Below are 18,500 nucleotides of genomic sequence, written 5' to 3'. Positions count from 1 at the left end.
CTTCGCCAAACCCCATCCACCACTCCTAATCCGCTCTTGTAGGGCAGCTCCGCCATGCTGCGCTACTCAATTGCGTCGAGCCCGTATCGGCTCTCTTCGGCACTGCGCCAACGAGCTACGGCGCAATTGCTGGCAGTCCCTTTGGCCACCAGTCGCATCCCCGTGCACCGCGTATGGCCCTCCTCTTGTCGAGACCGGATTGCCCCTGGCCGCTTGTTCCGTGCTAATATAGTCTTGCAATTGTTTTTAGAGAACATTCGCGGACTCCAAGATCCCTCCTCCGACAAGCGCAACGCCTGCGTCGCCGTCATCCCAGTCATCCGTTCCCCCGGAGAACGCCCCCAATGCATCGCCGACACCGCAAAACCAGGCCCAGACTTCCCCCCGATCCTCGATAGAGCCGCCTCCGAAACAACCGGCCGATAATCCGGGTAACGTCGCTGCTCCTCCGCCGCGTCCGCGCAAGTCGGGTCGCTTCAGACGTTTCTTGCTCTACTTGTTCCTTGGCTCTGGGTTGGCCTACAGCGGTGGCGTGTACCTGGCGCTGAAATTCGACAACTTCCATGACTTCTTCACGGAGTATGTTCCGTATGGCGAGGAAGTCGTGCTCTATTTCGAAGAGCGGGATTTCTACCGTCGCTTCCCAAATGCCACTCGCCACCATGCGCCCGCCAAGGAGAGGCAGGAAGCCCAACGAGTCACCATCCCTGGCAAGAGTGGCCTGTCCTCGAGGGTTGCTGAAGAGGAGGAAACCACTGGGAGCGATCTGACCAAGAAGGGCCCCCATAACAGTGCAACGGAACCACACTCCAAGTCCGAAAAAGTGGTGAAGATGAAGGAGGACCGCGCGTCCAGGCAGCAAGAGAAAAAGGAGGCGCCAAAGCCTACTCCCCAGGAAGCTCCTAAGCAGGAGACTCCTAAAGAGGAGCCGAAACAGCCAGCGTCTACTCCGGCAAGCGCTCTCGAACTGGTGGATGTTAAGGACGAGGAGGATCCTGTCGTCCAGGAGTTGGCCCGAGTGTTCAATGACATTGTCAAGGTGATCAGCGCTGATGGTACGGGCGACAAGCATGCAGATGGCGTCGCTAAGGCTCGTAGCGAGATTGAAAGTATTGGCAAGAAGATCACCGCGCTACGAGCTGATGCTCAGCGGCAGGCCGAAGATGAAATCAAGAAGGCACACGAAGAATTCGACAAATCCGCGCGAGAAATGATCCGGCGCATCGATGAAGCACGCGCGGCTGAGATCCTTCAATACCAGCAAGAGTTTGAGACAGAGCACGAGCGACTTTCACGTGCCTATCAGGAGAAGCTCAAGGTGGAGCTGGAGCGAGAGAAGGAGTTGGCTGAGCAGCGTCTCAAGAACCAGCTGGTGGAGCAGGCCATTGAGTTGAACCGCAAGTTTCTGCTGGATGTGCATGACCTCGTTGAGCGGGAGCGCGCGGGACGACTGGGCAAGATCAATGAGCTAACCGCCAACGTTCAGGAGCTGGAAAAGCTCACGAGTGAATGGAGCGAGGTCATTGACAGCAACTTGAAGACGCAGCAGCTGCAGGTGGCCATCGACGCCGTCCGAACGGTGCTCGAGAGCGCCGACGGCCCCCGACCATTTGTCCGGGAACTCATCGCCGTCAAAGAGCTGGCGGCCGACAACCCCGTGGTGTCTGCGGCCATCGCGTCGATCAACCCTTCGGCCTACCAGCGTGGGATCCCTACCAATGCGCAGATCATTGACCGCTTCCGTCGCGTTGCAAACGAGGTCCGCAAGGCGAGTCTGCTGCCGGAGGACGCGGGCATTGCGAGCCATGCTGCCAGCGTGGTCTTGAATAAGGTCATGTTCAAGAAGGATGTCGCGGCCGACGGCGACGATGTGGAGAGCATCCTCGTGCGGACGGAGAATCTCCTGGAGGAGGGCAACCTGGACGCTGCCGCTCGAGAGATGAACAGCCTTCAGGGATGGGCTAAGATTCTGAGCAAGGACTGGTTGGCGGACGTGCGTCGAGTGCTCGAGGTCAAACAGGCAATTGAGGTGAGAAAACGCCCTGGCAACCACCGTTTGGCAACACACGTTGGATTACTAACTTTCACCGCAGGTCATTGAGACCGAAGCGCGACTACAGTGCCTGCGAGTTCAGTCCTAACGGTGTCTTTGTCTTGAGATCGAATACGACTCAGAGCACACATCTGTAACCCTAAAAGATGTTTCATAGACAAGATGCTTCTTGATGGTGTTTTCCTTTGTTTGTATGAGTAGAATCATGTGCGATAGATCAGGCCGACGGGCTTGACTGTCTTGCCGTCACATTTTGAATCGAGATTTTGATTTAACTTGGGAGCTGTAGTAGGCTTCTGTATCCAACTCGGTCTGCGTCCTGCAAGAACAGCTGGTTCCTAATGTCTAGGTATTCTACAAAGCGAGCTCTACTCCGGGACCCCCAATGCTCGATGGAGGTCAAGGTGGATACATCACAGTCATCTGCTCGGCTTCGACATGCTCAGTAGTACATATCTGACATGCATTCTTAGAGATGTACTCTGCGTGACCCTCTTTAGGACCGTCGAGGGTACAAAAGACAAGCCCGACAGCGTTACCTCGGCGGCGTAGGCTGCCTCCGCAGTTGCTACAATCCTGTTTGTCAGGGAAGCTAGTGAATTGCCAAGCGTAAGCCACTGTCCATGTCATCGACCTGCTCTGGAGCCCAGTGGGGATTGCCAGAGTTGCCCGAGGATTGCATTATAGTTAGGGTTAGGGTTAGGCTGCGGTATCGAACAATGGCTGGGTTAGGGTATCATTCGAGGGGCAAGGGACTCACGATGGATCGACGAGTCCACAGTAGTATGACAGATAGATAACTTGTACTTTTTTCTTTATCTGAGTCTTCTAGTCACAAATGCTAAACGTTGTGGTATTTTTGACGGGGATGATCCAAGCATCTCCCATTTGACACGATCTGGGCTAGGGCTACCGATCGCCTACATAGTACCCTAGGCTACCGAGCGTCTTTTCATCGTTACCGGCACTCATGTGAGTCAAAATTCGACGTAACTTGCCGGAGGTTTGGTTCCATTAAAGAAAAATAAAAAAAAAAAAAAAAAAAAAAAAAAAAAAAAAACAAAAAAAAAAAAAAAAACAAATAGAACAAAATGGGCGATCACGAATCGAGCGACCGAAGCACGAAGCCTGCCACCCAGGATAGTCACCAATGACATACCAGACCTGCATACACCTGTCCCTCAGAACTTCGGGTCGGACGAATTGTTCAGCGGCACGCACGATGCTTCAGTAATAAGGAACAAGAGGCTTGCAGCTGAGCGTGTCCATGTTCTGGGTTACAGACACTAAATGGTAATCGTGACTACTACTACTAAAATAGTGTACGCAGTACGGAGTAGACTCTCTCTGTACTCTATTGATGGATGGGTACGATTCGTACGGAGGTTTCCAAGGTCCCGACACCTTGCATCTCTTGATTTTGCGGGTGAACGGAGAACTATAATTCTGTCGACACCATTCCAGACCGGTAGGCCTGTTATAAAGCATGTGCGTTTGTTGGTTTCACGGAGTCCTCACCCGACAACCGTTGCTTCATTACTCGCATAGCCTCGGCAGTGACCAAGATAGGAGTCCTTCCTTTAAATAGACGAGAAAGTACTGCATCTTAACGGCGTCAAGATTTTTCCGAGATTGTTCCCTGTGTAGTAAGTACGACGCTGATGCTCAACAATACCTATGAGGCTATCATCAGGAGATCAGTGACATCACTGGCGTATGTACGAGTAGGTGTTTTGTGGCTGGGACCAATACCTATACCCTAACCCTAAACCCTTAGATAGGCTATATGAAAATAGGTTTTCTGACGCACCACGTGGGTGTGGCGCCACGGTAGCATTTAATAGCAGCCTTTCAAGTCGTGATCATCTCGGATAGTAATTACTATGTGGTCGAGTTCGGCCAGTCGTTTAGCCGCTGAGATGGCAAGCACATCAGACGTCATTCCAGATCCTGGAGTGTCAGGCACAGCAGCCCTCGCAACCGGCGATGATGATGAAAAAAAATAAAGACAAAAGGATTGATTTGATAGTGCATAGAAGAATCCACTTGCTCAAATGCCACAGGGCCATTCCCTATTGTCCGCTAATCCAGGATCAGAAGCACTATTGTAAATGCTTTCTAGAGTCTTCTCCGGGTCCGGACACACTTGCATCTGAACCAGACCAGGTCCACGCACGCCTTCTGTATAATGAATGGTGTATTTGGATCCATCACTTGTAATGATCTTCGAAAACTCGCTCTGATCCGGCGCCCAAAACTGTTTCTCACCTCCTTTCTTGTAACCACCATAAGCACTCGCAAGCATGTCGACCGCACGGACGCCCATGTAACCCTTCTCGGACGTGAGTTCATTTATTCCTGGTACGGATAATACCCCGGGTTTCCACGATTGAATGCGGGAATGGTCAAGATAGCCCGAGTCGCGTCTCAAGCGGACAACCATAATATGCCATTGCTTGCCCTCATAGCAGATTTCAGGAAAGTCCTCTTGGTCGCCATATGCGCTCAGTCTATAGTCCCACTCGCTGCCGCAATCTTTTCCGGTGGCCCTGTACAAGTGAATTCAATATTTGTCTTGTTCGAGAGAAGTTCAGCGGAAGTAAAGGGGTTTCGTACATGAAGAATGGTGTGCTGAACTTTTTCTCCTTGCCATCCCGGAACTGGGGAGCGACCTCCCAAACTTTCGGAATCAAAGCCGCGAAGAACATTTTCCTGACCTCGTTGTGATACTCGCCCAGATCAGCTTTCCCTCCGTCGTAACGGATAAAGGCTCCGCGATCGACCATTCTCCACAACGCTTGCAGACTCTGAGTGCTTCCACTAAAAAGGTCTCTGGTATGGTTCATCTGCATGCCCAAGAAATGATCATAGACAGTGCCTAGTATACTAAATACCAAGGCATCCGTTGCGTCTCCCGATGCTTTTCTGATCAGCAGGTTAGCAGACCACTCCAAAAGATATACTGTGAGAGCATCAACTTACTCAGGGAGGTGAATCAGTCCGTAAGGCATAGCCATACCGGCAGAGAGTGCTATCCCATTCTCGATATGGGGAAACCTCTTTTCCCACTTTGCTTTCTTCGCAGCATCCTCGATATTGTCCTTTATCGTATCCAGTCCTACAGTCATAGAACATCAGAATCTGCTTATCTTGGATGAGTTCTTGATTCGCTGGCGATCGTGCAACTCACCTATTTTGGCAAAGGACCCAATTCCGAAAAGACCCAAAGTGATTAGCGGGATCAGGAGATCTCCCAGGGCGTCGAACACTTCAAGTTCTGGGGCAAAGATATCAACGAAGGTCGGAATATCGTCTTGAATCCTGTCATGAGCAAGTTGAACAGTCTCATAGCCACGATGATACATCTGATGAATAGTGTCAGCAACATCGCATACGTGGATAGAAAGGACCCTTTGGAGGATCAGATTTGAGAGGAACGAGGGAAGCACTTACTTTGTGGATGTTTGAGAACGAGTTGAGAAGCAAGTACCTTGCATCCTCTTTCAGCGCGATACTACAATGCTCATTGTGTGTGCCATCTTACCCGCAGGCAAAGTCAGTGTCATGGCACTGGACAGTCGGTGAATTGCAAGCATCATTGTCTATCTGGTAGCACCTCATATTTTCTGGGCCGTGCATCTTATCCGAAACGTATCTGCAAGTCGATCTTCTGTTAGCGAACACACTACACCTCAGTTGAAGCAAGCGGGTTCCTTACTCGACGTATGAGTACGGAGTTTGGCTCTGATTCGAATACCAGGACCAATCCAAGGCCCCGTGCAGGTAGTAACATCCTAGTTCATCCCAGACCGTTTCTGGAGACTCATTAATGGTGTCGAGGATTGGATCGTCGCAGGACTTTAGAATCTTTTCCCGAATGGTATCATTGATCATGGAGGGGGGCAGTCTGAGAAGATTAGGGCTTGAGTCCGGGTCTCCAGGAGGAGCTGCTCTGGCAATGGCCAGGCAGGTTGTGAGCAAAACCCAGAGCATTCGCATCTTTCCTCCGATCGTTATCTCATTCCATGTAGAAGAGTTGGATAGGCAAAAGAAGTGGAACAAGAAGAGTTCAAAAAAAACATTCTGAGTTGGTTCATACGGTGTTCATATTTAAAGAGATCCAACAGTCTGCAAGTCCTTGAGGCTTGACAACGAACATCTTGATCAGCAGGCTGTCCGATGACCGACTTTAAAGTTTCGAAACAACATTTAGGTTAAGTAGTTACCCATGAGTAAGTAGAGCGTGCGTTATGTTGGCTATTGATTTAGGTTAGCGGCGATCTGAAATGTACATACCTACTACCTACCTGGGTAGGTTAATACCTAAGGTTGTTGCTCCTCTGCGGTCTGCACTTCCGGGCCCTGTGCAAGCAGGGCATGTAGTTGGTCGAAGATCACCATACTCCATACTTGGAACCGTATACGGACTGTCTTTCGTCGATGTCCATTGTTGATCTCAATGAGCATTGTCGAGGCGATTAAGTCTCCCTCATTGAGAGCACCTGTAATGGCTGCTTGACCAGCGGCAGATGTTGGTTCAGATGTTGGTTCAAACATGAAAAGCCCAACCCTTCTGACCAGTTATACTGGAGAGTTGCTTTGGGACAAGCAAATGATTGCTCTTTGGGTGAGTTGTTGGGGGAGTACGGAGTACTCCGTAGTCTGTACTAGTACATATAAGGTGCAATTACTATTAGGCCTACTGGACTTTGAGTGTTGAAGTCGGATCGCCGGGTCAGACCGACAGCTGAGGATTAACAGACTTTCTCGCCGTCTGACATCCATGATAACGTTGACTTACGGTTAACCTAAGTTTTAAATTTATCTAAGTTTCAACTTTATCCTTGATCCACGCTGATGACGAGTGACGACGCCCAATCACGTCGCTATCAGCCACCGAAGTTGGGTCAGTAACGTCGGAGCGTTGCCTTTCCCCGAAGGCCTGAACCCTACGGCCCCCGCACGTCAACGTCCAGAGCCTGTACGGAGTACTACTCGTACATATGGGACTCGGAAATGTGGAGATTTCAACATTACTCCGTAGTATTGGGGCTCCTACCCTTCTCCGTATGGAGATTGTGTGTCCCAGATATCCTTATTGGATGTGCCGAGCGATAAGAAGTATTATTTGCGTCAGAATTAGCCTAAACTAAATGTTTGAGGTCGACGATTACTGTACTCGTGCTCCCTTGTAGTACTGCCTTTGTCTTTCTCGAGAGCAGTTCTTCAGACTGGCTCAATGGTCTCGTAGGCTTCTCCCGAATGCTCCTTGGAAATGTAGGTCCTAAGATCTCGGATTCCTCGGTAGAACTTACCCCGGACAATGCCCCTGATCCCATGGCCGAAGTGCTGGAGTTGATCCCCATGTTGTTAACTTGGTACTGTAGGTTAGAAATTTAGAACCGATCCATATTCTGGCCCCCAATATATATGTAATAATGTTAGCACTCCACTGTGCATAGGTACCTTCACGCAATGCCATGCGCAGCCAGTGCGGGAACTTCGGGTCGGACGAATTGTTCAGCGGCACGCACGATGCTTCAGTAATAAGGAACAAGAGGCTTGCAGCTGAGCGTGTCCATGTTCTGGGTTACAGACACTAAATGGTAATCGTGACTACTACTACTAAAATAGTGTACGCAGTACGGAGTAGACTCTCTCTGTACTCTATTGATGGATGGGTACGATTCGTACGGAGGTTTCCAAGGTCCCGACACCTTGCATCTCTTGATTTTGCGGGTGAACGGAGAACTATAATTCTGTCGACACCATTCCAGACCGGTAGGCCTGTTATAAAGCATGTGCGTTTGTTGGTTTCACGGAGTCCTCACCCGACAACCGTTGCTTCATTACTCGCATAGCCTCGGCAGTGACCAAGATAGGAGTCCTTCCTTTAAATAGACGAGAAAGTACTGCATCTTAACGGCGTCAAGATTTTTCCGAGATTGTTCCCTGTGTAGTAAGTACGACGCTGATGCTCAACAATACCTATGAGGCTATCATCAGGAGATCAGTGACATCACTGGCGTATGTACGAGTAGGTGTTTTGTGGCTGGGACCAATACCTATACCCTAACCCTAAACCCTTAGATAGGCTATATGAAAATAGGTTTTCTGACGCACCACGTGGGTGTGGCGCCACGGTAGCATTTAATAGCAGCCTTTCAAGTCGTGATCATCTCGGATAGTAATTACTATGTGGTCGAGTTCGGCCAGTCGTTTAGCCGCTGAGATGGCAAGCACATCAGACGTCATTCCAGATCCTGGAGTGTCAGGCACAGCAGCCCTCGCAACCGGCGATGATGATGACTAGTACTAATACTCCGAACATAACATGGTCAAATGTTCCCTTGAAGGTTTGCGCAGTAGATACTACAATCCAAGATCGTGCCAACGACAACGTTTTGGCTGATGTACAACAGTTGCAAGACTTGTTCATGAAGAACATTGATTTTCCACTGTCTTGCGGCTGCGGAACACCATACTATCGCCTGGTGAGGACATATTTCCAGTGAAACTGCGGACAAAAGAGTTGGCAATTGACGTGTGCTCCGAAATGTCTCCTCTGGGAGCTCAATCCATCTTTAGTATTTTCAATATGCTTCGTGCTGTTTATTCAATAAAGGGGCACTATGGTGCTATCATGATGGTCATGAACGCTGACTCCTCGGTTGATTCTCCTTCCTGGTGGATGAAGGTGTGTCTAAATAGCATACGCAGCAAATCAGGCACTGGTACTTGGAATGTGAGATACTCTGTTGTAGCCATTCATCACAAACCTTCTCAACTCCTCAACTCACTCCTGTTCTCATCCCAATCTCTTTCTGTTAATTTGCAACTATATGGGGCACGCGACCCTCAGATCTCAACTGGTGGCACTTACAATAGGCCTACTACATTGATTGGTATTTGAATTCAAAGATTGGCGGTGTTGTACGCCACTTCAGTGCAGTCCCGTTCGAGATGGCGCCTGCCAAAGAAGTTGATTTGAAGTTCTTGAGCTGGGAATTGAACCAGGGGCTGCGGCGTTCATAACTGGTAGGCCTATACGTGCAGACGAGCGTACTTGTACACCGAGGGAAACCCTTAATATTGAAGATCTGTACATTTACGGAGTGTGTAATTACGACTTCCAGTTGCGCCACTTAAGGCGAATTGTACTCCGTACTCGTAGTTGCTTCCAATCCATCAGCCAATAAGAAGCTGGATTCTCACGTTCATATTATGTTGGCTGACTTGGCAAGTTGGCACAGAGCCACAGACTCGGAGCCTCTGCCTCAGGCTGCGCTTGGCTCAGTTGGTTACCTTTCTTCAGACTTCAAATGAATAATGAATTATTAACTTAATACGTATTTAGGGATTCGCTTTCGGGAATCTGCGTATTGCGTACGGAGTACTGAGTATGTGCGTGGAAATCTCTTACTGTACGGATAGAGGCGCCGTCGGAAATCAAGTTACATTACGGAAATGCGAAGTAACTAACGCAATAACTCTACGGCGGATAACCTACACAATACACGAGTTACACGAGTTACACGTTTGGTGTTTGTTGTTTGATAAGTTTGCCTTGTTTGATCAAGGACCTCGGTATCTCAACTCCATGACTGAGCTGTGTCGCTTGGATTCAGGGCATAAGGAAGAACCGCCATCTTCAGGATTCTATGATCTCGGACGCAGATTAGTCTAACTGTCTTGAAGTGCACCGATGATACGCTTGCGTGGCCGCTCAGGCAATGACCCTGTCATCGAGTCCGACATAAGCATACAGACCACATTGCACCAACCTCAATAGATAGTACTACCAGTACTATCCCACGCCGATGCCGAACCACCGCCATGATGTGTTCCGTTCTAGTCATTCACCCTCTTTTGATGATCATCACCGATCACCTCCATCGACCGGTCACGCGGTGAACCCGAGCCGTGCGGGCAGTACAAGGAGCGCCAGCTCGCAAATAGACGCAACGATGACTGACAACGATGCGATGAGAATTAGGCAGATAGAACAGAGGGTTCTCGGGCAATCTGAGGGTAGCGGCGCATCGAAGACAAAGACCAAACCGAGGAGAGTGACGTCTGGTAGTTTCTTGCTGGACTCGTCTCCTCTGTCATCCAGAAGGGCAGCGAAGCGCGGAGCTGGGGTTAGAGATATCGGGACGAAGCGCCGGTCTGCTGCAGCTCCAATCCAGGAGTGGCGAAAGTCTTCCGTCGGGAATTCGTCCCCAAGGACCACAACGGATGCCCCCATGACAGATGAGGTCGGTCACCGGTCCATCGAAGGAACGGCGAGTGATTCGGGCCCTCGTGGTACGAGTTCATCTGCTGGAGAAGTAGACACTGGGATATTGAAACTGGCCATGTATTTGAGCGAATACCGGCGAAGAGGCGTTGACCATGCATCGGACGATCTTCAGGGACTTGCTGGTCCCTTGGGCCCTTCCAACCGTCGGCATCTGGAAAATGCGTCGCCGCGCATTGGGGTGGACAAGCGAAACGATTCAGAAGATGGAAGTGCAGTCCCATCATTATTGCCGGATCAGATCGAGCGGGATTGGAAGATTCCCCGCGAGTTCTCAGAGGCTACCCTTGCCAGGGCTGAAAAGGCTCGACAGCACTTTGAACTGTTTTCTCTATATTTGAGGCTCCTTTCATACCTGCCCCCCCTTCGCCATGCACATATGGATTCTACGTCAGCTAGTAGGCAAACTGGTCGAGTGTACAATCCTCTGCAGGCCATCCGCAACAGAAGAGTGCGTTTTCGAGAGAGACTTCACCTCGACGTTGAGACGGAAGGATGGGGGAATGTGGCCAAGGTTCAAGAGTGGCTGAACTCTGTCGAGCATATACACGGACATAGGGACGGGTATAATCCTGATCAATGTCTTAAACTTCCACCATTCAAAGATCCACGGCGAGATAGGACAAACACGGACAATGATGGAAACGTTGGCGCATCCCCATCATTAGCAGCAAAACAAACTGGAGGTTCTGGACCGAAGCCTCAGAGACCGCGATTCGAATGGTCCATTTCGCCTAGCGAACTCCTGGCCGACGCTGCATGGCTCGAGCAGGATCACAACAAGAGCAAGATTGTCGACAGAGATGGGAACAAATTATATCCCGATCCTACAAAGCTGCAGCATGTTGGTATCAATATGGTCAACAATGAACAACAGACTCCCGCCAGGCAGGTCGCTGGGCTCGAAACATATGTATCATCGGATGGAAAACTGGCACCGACTCCGGTCCGAGTATCTGGCCATGCAAGCCATGAAGGCAGTTCTACCAGATCCCGCCACAGACGGAAGTTACGGAGTGCCCTCCACATGCACCAGAGCCCAAGCAGCTCAAGCGGAAGAGACCGCAGCCATCGGTGGATCCGTTCACCGAGCTTGTCCAGCTGCTCGAGTACCGATAGCGAAGCTTCTCGCGGGAGGTCGCGGCAGACCGATTGGGAAAGACGGCTCACTAACAGACTGGAAGCTGCCATTCATGCTGGTGGAATGCCCGATACCCTGGGACCTCTTCTTCCTCAAGCAAAATCTGGCGTGGATGTACCGGGGTCTGTGGTTTCCGGCAACACGGATTCAGGAAACGTTCTGGTGTCACCCACTCCAAGCATACTTGGGAGGGAAGATATGAATCTCTCTGTGGACATCGATAGCACGGCCCCAAGTTCTCCCATGCAGGGTCCAATATTTCCCAGTATCACTGCCAATTTGTCACCGCCATCTAGCCGGTCGCCCTCTCCTCGGAAGCGACTTCCACGAGTCATTGGGTCTCTTCAAGAACGAGCCAAGGGAAAACTCCACAACCCGTTGGAACACTTCCAGGCGGTTGAGGAGAGTTGGCCAGAAACGGGCCACCTGCGTACACGACCGACGCCGGAATCGAGGGACAGCGATCATGGGCGGGCCTTAGAGCCAAGTCCATTACCGGCAGGATTAGCCTCAGAGGAGTCTTCTCCACAACAGCCTAGTCAAACTGAGTCAAAACTCCGCGGGCTATTAAGAAACACTAGGATTGCGGAGATTGTGGGCAGCGAGGTATCCAAAGTCGGTGATTTCATATGGAGGAAAGAGACAGGTGGGCATTCCAGACAGCCTTCCTATGCGTCCAGCGTGGTATCGGACCGCCACGACTCCGACGAGGAAAAGGCGGACGTTGACGCCGGGGTTGGCAAGAAGATTCGTTTGCGACGCGAGCAAACGGTGTCTGACGCGGAATCGCGCACTAGTTCGTCAAAACCGGGCAGGAGGTTTACCAGGCCAGTGCCCTTTGATTCAACAACGATGCAGATGCTGAAGTTTGGTTCAACTGAGGAGAGATTGGGGCATGAGATGTCCGAAGACCGTCGGCAAGTGGACGATCGCTCTCATGTTTCTCCTCTCTATGACGCTCCTCACACCGAGGGTAGGAGCACCAGCATCGAAAGTGCACTTCCGCAGTCGAGCAGCAAAAAGCTCGATGTCGATGAGTCTGCGATGCCGGGGCCCAGCCAAGTCAAAGGCTCCGATGTACCCCACAAAGGTGCAATCGCATTAAAGCGACCCTCATTGAACCATTCAACGTGTGATTTGAATCTGTCTGAACAAAGCATTTCTATCTCGGCGAATACCAACTTGTTCGATAAACACGAGATCCAACGGTGCAGAGCCCTCCTCCTGTCATCCGGGATCAAGGCCTGGGCGATCACGAATCGAGCGACCGAAGCACGAAGCCTGCCACCCAGGATAGTCACCAATGACATACCAGACCTGCATACACCTGTCCCTCAGTTGCCGCAAATCAATGCATTCGACTATGCGGCGCACAACTTCCTCGACCAGTTCGAAGCAGCCAAGACAAATCTGAACAAATCTCTTTCCTCACTTACAGACTCACATTTCACGCCACTGCAGCGAGATATCGACGCACTGGAAACCATGATCAATAAATCCCTCAACCCACGGGTGCGGGCTGCTGCCAAGGACGCCGAAACGCTGGGCACGCAGCTCAACACCACCAGCACCCTTGCTATCAAACAGCTGAGCGACGCTTTGGACAAAGGACTCCGCAAAAGAAACCGGCGGGTGCGCTTCTTGCGACGTGTGGGTTTTGTATTGCTTGAATGGACGTTGGTAGGAATCATGTGGTGGGTTTGGCTACTGGTGATGATCTTCAAGGTAGTCAGAGGGATTGGCAAGGGGTTTGTAAGGGGTGTTCGATGGGTGCTTTGGATGTGATTTCTCTGTTAACTTTCGTTGCCGTACTCGTTGTATTATTAGCTGAGATACCCCTTAGTTGCATTCTCCGTACTGTCTCGTCGCTCTTTCGTGGCTCTGCCTGATTATAAAGTCGCCCAGCTACGAGTATAGAAGTGATGCCATATGGGCGGGACATCCTCCACTACTTTGTTGAATAGACTAGAGGGGTACACTAAGACCGACTATCCGTACATCAGCAGCTGTGAAGGACCGCAGGAGCTCAAGTTTCCGGCCGGGTGAACTTCCAACGCAAGCGATCTGGAAACTCCTCCGTCATCTCGCAAAAAACGGGGGTAGCTTGCTAAGTTCATACATGATTCCAAAGGAAGGTAAGGGCAGTTCATCTGCAAGATTCCAGAACTTGATCCTTCCTTTGACGAGGTACAAACAGTTCATTTCTGGCCTGGGAACGGCGATGTCGTTGATCTGAATGAAGGAGTCACCTCGAGGCAAGCCGCTTCTTCTTTCGTTTTTGCACAGCGGTTGGTCAGGGGAGGTGCACCAAACATACACCTCCTTACCGGCTTCGACGAGTTGCTTGTCATCTTCCCAGTCGGTGCCCTGAGGCTTGAACCCTTTGATATGGAGGCGGTTCTTGGTCTCGAGGTAGACGTTCGCCTTGACGCCGTTCTCGAGATGCGTCAAAAGCACCAACGACTTGATTCTGAGCTTCAACTTGATTGTTCCCTTTGAGTGGCTGCCAGTGTGAGATATAGACTCGGGTACTGCTTCGTCGTAGAACCACTCAAAGTCGGTTTGGGCCTTTGTAGTGGCGCCGGCTTTGGGAGTGTCGAATGTTTCGGGAACTGGATTCTGAGTCCCGGACCCTTTCGTCGCTGTTTGGTTGGCCATTTTGTAGACCTAGCTTTAGCAAGGAGAACTGAGAAGTTATGTTTGACGTTCAATGCTTTGAGATTTTCCAGCGTTATATAGGAGCTTCGTTTCTTTTCGCATAAGTCATTATCATGGAAGAATCACATCTTCTCTGAGACTTGGAATTGACGTTGACGTTGTGGAACGAATGACACGCTACACAGCATGTAGTGTAAATACTAACCATCGCCGACTTGCAATTCGTCGACCCTAGGAGTCACGATGACAGTCTAGTCAACTCGAAGGAGGGAGTCGGTATTGAGGCGCAGCGCTGTAGGCTACCAGCAGTTTCCAGTTGTATATAACAGCTGCTTGATGGATGAATTTTACCTCACGGCATTTATCATGTATGTAGTGGCACTGGACTATGAGTTGAGCTTAGCCTACGAATCACTTGTTTCCTCTATCATGAACACAGTTCGGTGTCGACTGCTTCACATCAGCAAATGAGTCGACATACTACTCAGACTACCATTCGAGTCACTATGAAAGTAGTAACCAGCAGCCACATGGACGTCAGGTACCTTAGTAGGTTTTCTCCACCTTAAGATCAAAGCCCCAGCCCAAATTCTGATGCTTCCTGAAATCAACAAGTACTCGGAGCTCTTACATCAGAGAACTTTGTTGCGAGTGTTTCAGCCTAGAGAATTTTCCTTGACGATCTTCACTGAAACATCATGTTGTATATGTACGCTTTGAATTCACGTCAGAGCCTAAGACGTCACCGCCGTCCGTGACAATTAGGGCTAACCTATCTTTACCCTAAGCCTACATCTATGACCATTCACTGTCAGGAAGAACAAACTTCAACATAAAATCACGACTCAGCATCTACGTCCGATGATTTAGAAAGGCTCGAAAAACTTTGAACAGTTTTGAAGCTCTTGCTTCCGACAACATCGTCCGTCTATCTTCCGCTAGGGAGAACAGCTGCCGGGGCCACACCAAACGCCCAGGCAAACTTTACCCATTATCTCAAATTGTCTATGACTGTCATCCCCGCGAGACACCCAACTCGGACATTATACTTTCTCTACCCGCCAATACTCGTGATTCTGAGGGGAATTTTGTGCGGTTTCTGTTCTTCACATCACGATTGTCTCTCACAAAACTTTCCCTCATCTATCTTGTTCATCTTGGACCTTTCATGGCTCAGACATTTCTATCTTGACACCAACACTATGTTTCACGCAGAGATAACCACTATCTCATCTACTCTGTCGTCCTTTCAAAGCAGAATGCCGCCTACAGACGACTCAGTTCCCTACATCTCGCCCTACCCTCGCCCATCTCCCCCCTCCTCGCGCTTGCTGTCCTCATCCCCATCTTCCATGGTCGTCGAGTGCAGCGATACCGAGGACGAGGAGAGGATGGTGAGTAAGAAACAGGAGATCGCTGCCCCCGCAACGGCGACCAGTACCATGAACAAGCAGCATCCGAATGATGTCTCTTCGCTGCACCAGCAAGAAAGCCGCATTCCTCGTCGCCGTCGGACCTACCAGTCGTATCTCCAGGACATGGACGAGCCTCCTCTCGAGTTCCCTTCATTGCCTTACACCGCACCGACGCGTCTCTTTCCACCACAGGTCCCTAGGCCGAGGATTCGTCGTCCGACTGCCGCTTCACGCACCGTACTATCCGCTCAAGGGGAGCATGCAACGGAGACGACAGTGGCGAAGATCACCATCCCGACCTCGCCTTTAGTGGAGCAGCCAGAGCAGAGGGTCCATTATTACTCCAACGCCTCTCGGGAGGACGTGGTGGAGAAGGAATCTGCGTGTCATTCCGACAGTACCAGCCCCGCTTCTTTTACCGACTGGCATGATGTCGCGCGGGACTTTGAATTCGATGCCGAAGCTCTGTTCATTGACGAAGATGAAGTTTCTCTCGATGAAGCGTTGGTGGAATGTCGGCCGCGGACTCAGCTCCAACAGAAGCCTCGACGCAAGGGTATGCTCGGCTGCGTGAGTGGTTGGTTCAGTGCGAAGAAATGAGATGTGTCTTTGATGGTTCTGTGAATTTCTCATTTGTCCTGTTGCTACGAAATGTCGCCTGTGGATGAACTGTGTCCGTCGATTGGCCTACGTGCCAGGTGATTCAGTTCAGTTCAAAGGGACATCATGCCGATTAGACTGTGTTGATTCTGAGCTTTATAATGTTTGATAATCAAAAGCTGTCCATGGCAGTCTTCTCTTCGCATACACTCTCCTCTGTCAATGTGTCTGAACACAGAGTCACTTCTTTCTTCTGGGTCGATCCAAAGAACAAATTGCGTATACTTCGCCGCGGTTTCACTCCACTTTTTAGCTCCCTCGGCTTCTTCAGAGACTGTTTCTTCTCCATGTCCAACTCTTGTTGATACAATGACAATTCAGTTTGCATGTAGCTGATCTCCTGCAATGCCGAATCCTCGGGACTGCGAGGCAGACACCCCCGCAGAGTCGACGGCTCATTCGAAACGAGTTTCTTCCAGAATCTCTTCAATGTTTTACCTCCCCATGTACTCCGGGAATCCGGCACACTCGGAGGCGTCGGCAGTGTGTCGATACTATCATAGGGTGCATATGCGATGCCAGCAGGAACGCGGTTGTGAACTTTACAGACATCGAACACCAACCGTGGAACAGACAGCACATGCTCCCCACTGGGTTGACGGAGTTGCCGACTCGCTTCCAGGCTGTGGCTACGCTTCGGAGGGGTAATGCAAAACCCTCCTCCTGGGAAGAATTTTGACTGAGGATACCGCTTTCGATAGGTGACCCAGCGGCGTTCGAACGCGCCGAAATTGGCTGCCAAGGTAACTGCGCAGAGAGGAAGAAATTTTATGTTTTCCAACCCGTCCTTCACAATGTTAACGCATCCTGCTGGACTGATCGCTTCTGACAGCCGAAGCCGGGCGCAGAGAGCCCACATGTCGGCGTACAGGCGACAGACAACGAATACTTCGCCGTGTCTGAGCTGAAACTCGTCCTCTTGGACGACATCCTGGTTCAAGTCGGTAAACGAAGGGTGGACACTGATGACCAGAGAGCCCTCTTCGATCACCCAGTGCTCGTTGTAGGGCAGCCGAGCATCTCGGTACCACTTCAATCGCGCGCAGTTTGTAGCCGGAGCCTGGGACACGGGACAGGGCCGCCGAAGACTTTCCGAAGATCCAATCCGGTCATCCTTTTGACGATTTGTTACAAGACTTGGAGTCGGCGTTAAGGTATTTGACTGACCACGTTAGTGTTGGATGTACATTCTGCGTGGTTCGAGAACGGAAACCTACAAATACTGCAGGCTGAAACGGCTCCCTAGGATCCGAGTTCTCATCGGAAACATGCGCCGCATTGACAATCAGCGGCTCCTGCACCCAGGTAGCATTGAACGACTTGAATTGCTTCTCAAAGCCAGATTCCTTCTCCGAGGCACTCCGATGCACCTGTTTTGGGATTTTGATACTCTGTGATACCGGCCGTCTGCCGCACCATCTGCCCTGCTGAGAACAGAATCGGCACTGATCGCAATACTCGCTCTCGCCGTTCTCGCCGTACAGATATGTATACGATAGGATGTCAAGGCCAGGGACACGGTCATACGGCGCTAGCACCGGTGGACGATGGAAATACTCTCCGCGTCTGCGGGGTACAGTGGACAAGCCGGTGTCCAGGCCATCAGACTGCTCGTCGTCGTCACGGTTTGCCCAGTCACAGTGGCACCTCAGCCGAGGGCAGGTAAACTACTCAGCTGTTAGGGGGGGAGCACAATGCAGCATGGCGTGGGACAGACATACTGCAGCATCATCCTCAGTCAGCTTGCTCGAAGATGCAGAAACACTGCAGGGACTGGGGCGACGGGGCCCCTTTGCATAATTGGTGATGGTCTCCAGCGGCATGGCAATAATGTACTCTTGATCAATACATTATAAGAGCTATGGCTGCTGAGAGTTGACACAAAACAGGTGGCGGTTTTGAAGCGGTTATATACAATCACCAGGCATTTGGCAGCCGAGGAAGGTGCGCGACTGCCTTTCTGGATAGTGGTAGCACTATCCAAGGAACCTCTGCCTCAGGTTCAATTCATCCAGCAGATCTCTTCACGCTGCGGTATTGATCCCGGAGAAAGTCCTCAACTTGCTCATCGCTAATCCCGTCAGCATTGGCCTTGCTGCCCTCCGATGCATAGCCCCGACGAGTCTCACTGCCTCCCGAGGTACCTCGAAGGGTAGTGCTCACGTAATCGACGGCTACGAGTCAGCAAACCACGTCAGATCACAATGGGATGCCATGGACAGATACTGATAACGTACCATTCTGGAACCTTTCGTTTGCCGTTGCGTGAGAGAC

At 50.7% G+C, this 18,500-nt stretch overlaps 6 protein-coding genes across 6 annotated transcripts; 3 read left to right on the top strand and 3 right to left on the bottom strand.

Moving 5' to 3' along the window:
* Positions 1-54: 54 nt before the first annotated feature.
* On the top strand, positions 55-2,141 carry VTN31DRAFT_4520 (uncharacterized protein; the record flags this gene model as incomplete). Its single annotated transcript, XM_069404918.1, has 3 exons — positions 55-171; positions 251-2,029; positions 2,094-2,141. The coding sequence occupies 3 exons, from the start codon at positions 55-57 to the stop codon at positions 2,139-2,141; spliced, it is 1,944 nt and encodes a 647-aa protein (XP_069260033.1).
* Positions 2,142-4,563: 2,422 nt separating this feature from the next.
* VTN31DRAFT_4519 (uncharacterized protein) lies at positions 4,564-5,418 on the bottom strand (the record flags this gene model as incomplete). Its single annotated transcript, XM_069404916.1, has 3 exons — positions 4,564-4,978; positions 5,036-5,171; positions 5,244-5,418. The coding sequence occupies 3 exons, from the start codon at positions 5,416-5,418 to the stop codon at positions 4,564-4,566; spliced, it is 726 nt and encodes a 241-aa protein (XP_069260032.1).
* A 175-nt stretch (positions 5,419-5,593) lies between these two features.
* VTN31DRAFT_4518 (uncharacterized protein) lies at positions 5,594-6,052 on the bottom strand (the record flags this gene model as incomplete). Its single annotated transcript, XM_069404915.1, has 2 exons — positions 5,594-5,708; positions 5,772-6,052. The coding sequence occupies 2 exons, from the start codon at positions 6,050-6,052 to the stop codon at positions 5,594-5,596; spliced, it is 396 nt and encodes a 131-aa protein (XP_069260031.1).
* Positions 6,053-9,873: 3,821 nt separating this feature from the next.
* Positions 9,874-13,278, top strand: VTN31DRAFT_4517 (uncharacterized protein; the record flags this gene model as incomplete). The annotated part of the gene is made up of 1 exon (XM_069404914.1): positions 9,874-13,278. One exon carries the CDS (start codon positions 9,874-9,876, stop codon positions 13,276-13,278), a length of 3,405 nt encoding a protein of 1,134 aa, XP_069260030.1.
* A 203-nt stretch (positions 13,279-13,481) lies between these two features.
* On the bottom strand, positions 13,482-14,151 carry VTN31DRAFT_4516 (uncharacterized protein; the record flags this gene model as incomplete). The annotated part of the gene is made up of 2 exons (XM_069404913.1): positions 13,482-13,557; positions 13,613-14,151. The coding sequence occupies 2 exons, from the start codon at positions 14,149-14,151 to the stop codon at positions 13,482-13,484; spliced, it is 615 nt and encodes a 204-aa protein (XP_069260029.1).
* A 1,259-nt stretch (positions 14,152-15,410) lies between these two features.
* Positions 15,411-16,166, top strand: VTN31DRAFT_4515 (uncharacterized protein; the record flags this gene model as incomplete). The annotated part of the gene is made up of 1 exon (XM_069404912.1): positions 15,411-16,166. The coding sequence occupies one exon, from the start codon at positions 15,411-15,413 to the stop codon at positions 16,164-16,166; it is 756 nt and encodes a 251-aa protein (XP_069260028.1).
* Between the last annotated feature and the right edge of the window lie 2,334 nt (positions 16,167-18,500).

Source organism: Thermomyces dupontii (genome assembly GCF_041956625.1).
Source record: "Thermomyces dupontii strain NRRL 2155 unplaced genomic scaffold VTN31scaffold_4, whole genome shotgun sequence".
Taxonomy (NCBI): domain Eukaryota; kingdom Fungi; phylum Ascomycota; class Eurotiomycetes; order Eurotiales; family Trichocomaceae; genus Thermomyces; species Thermomyces dupontii.
The sequence above is the reverse complement of the archived record's forward strand: the minus strand, read 5'-3'. Positions and strand labels throughout refer to the sequence as shown.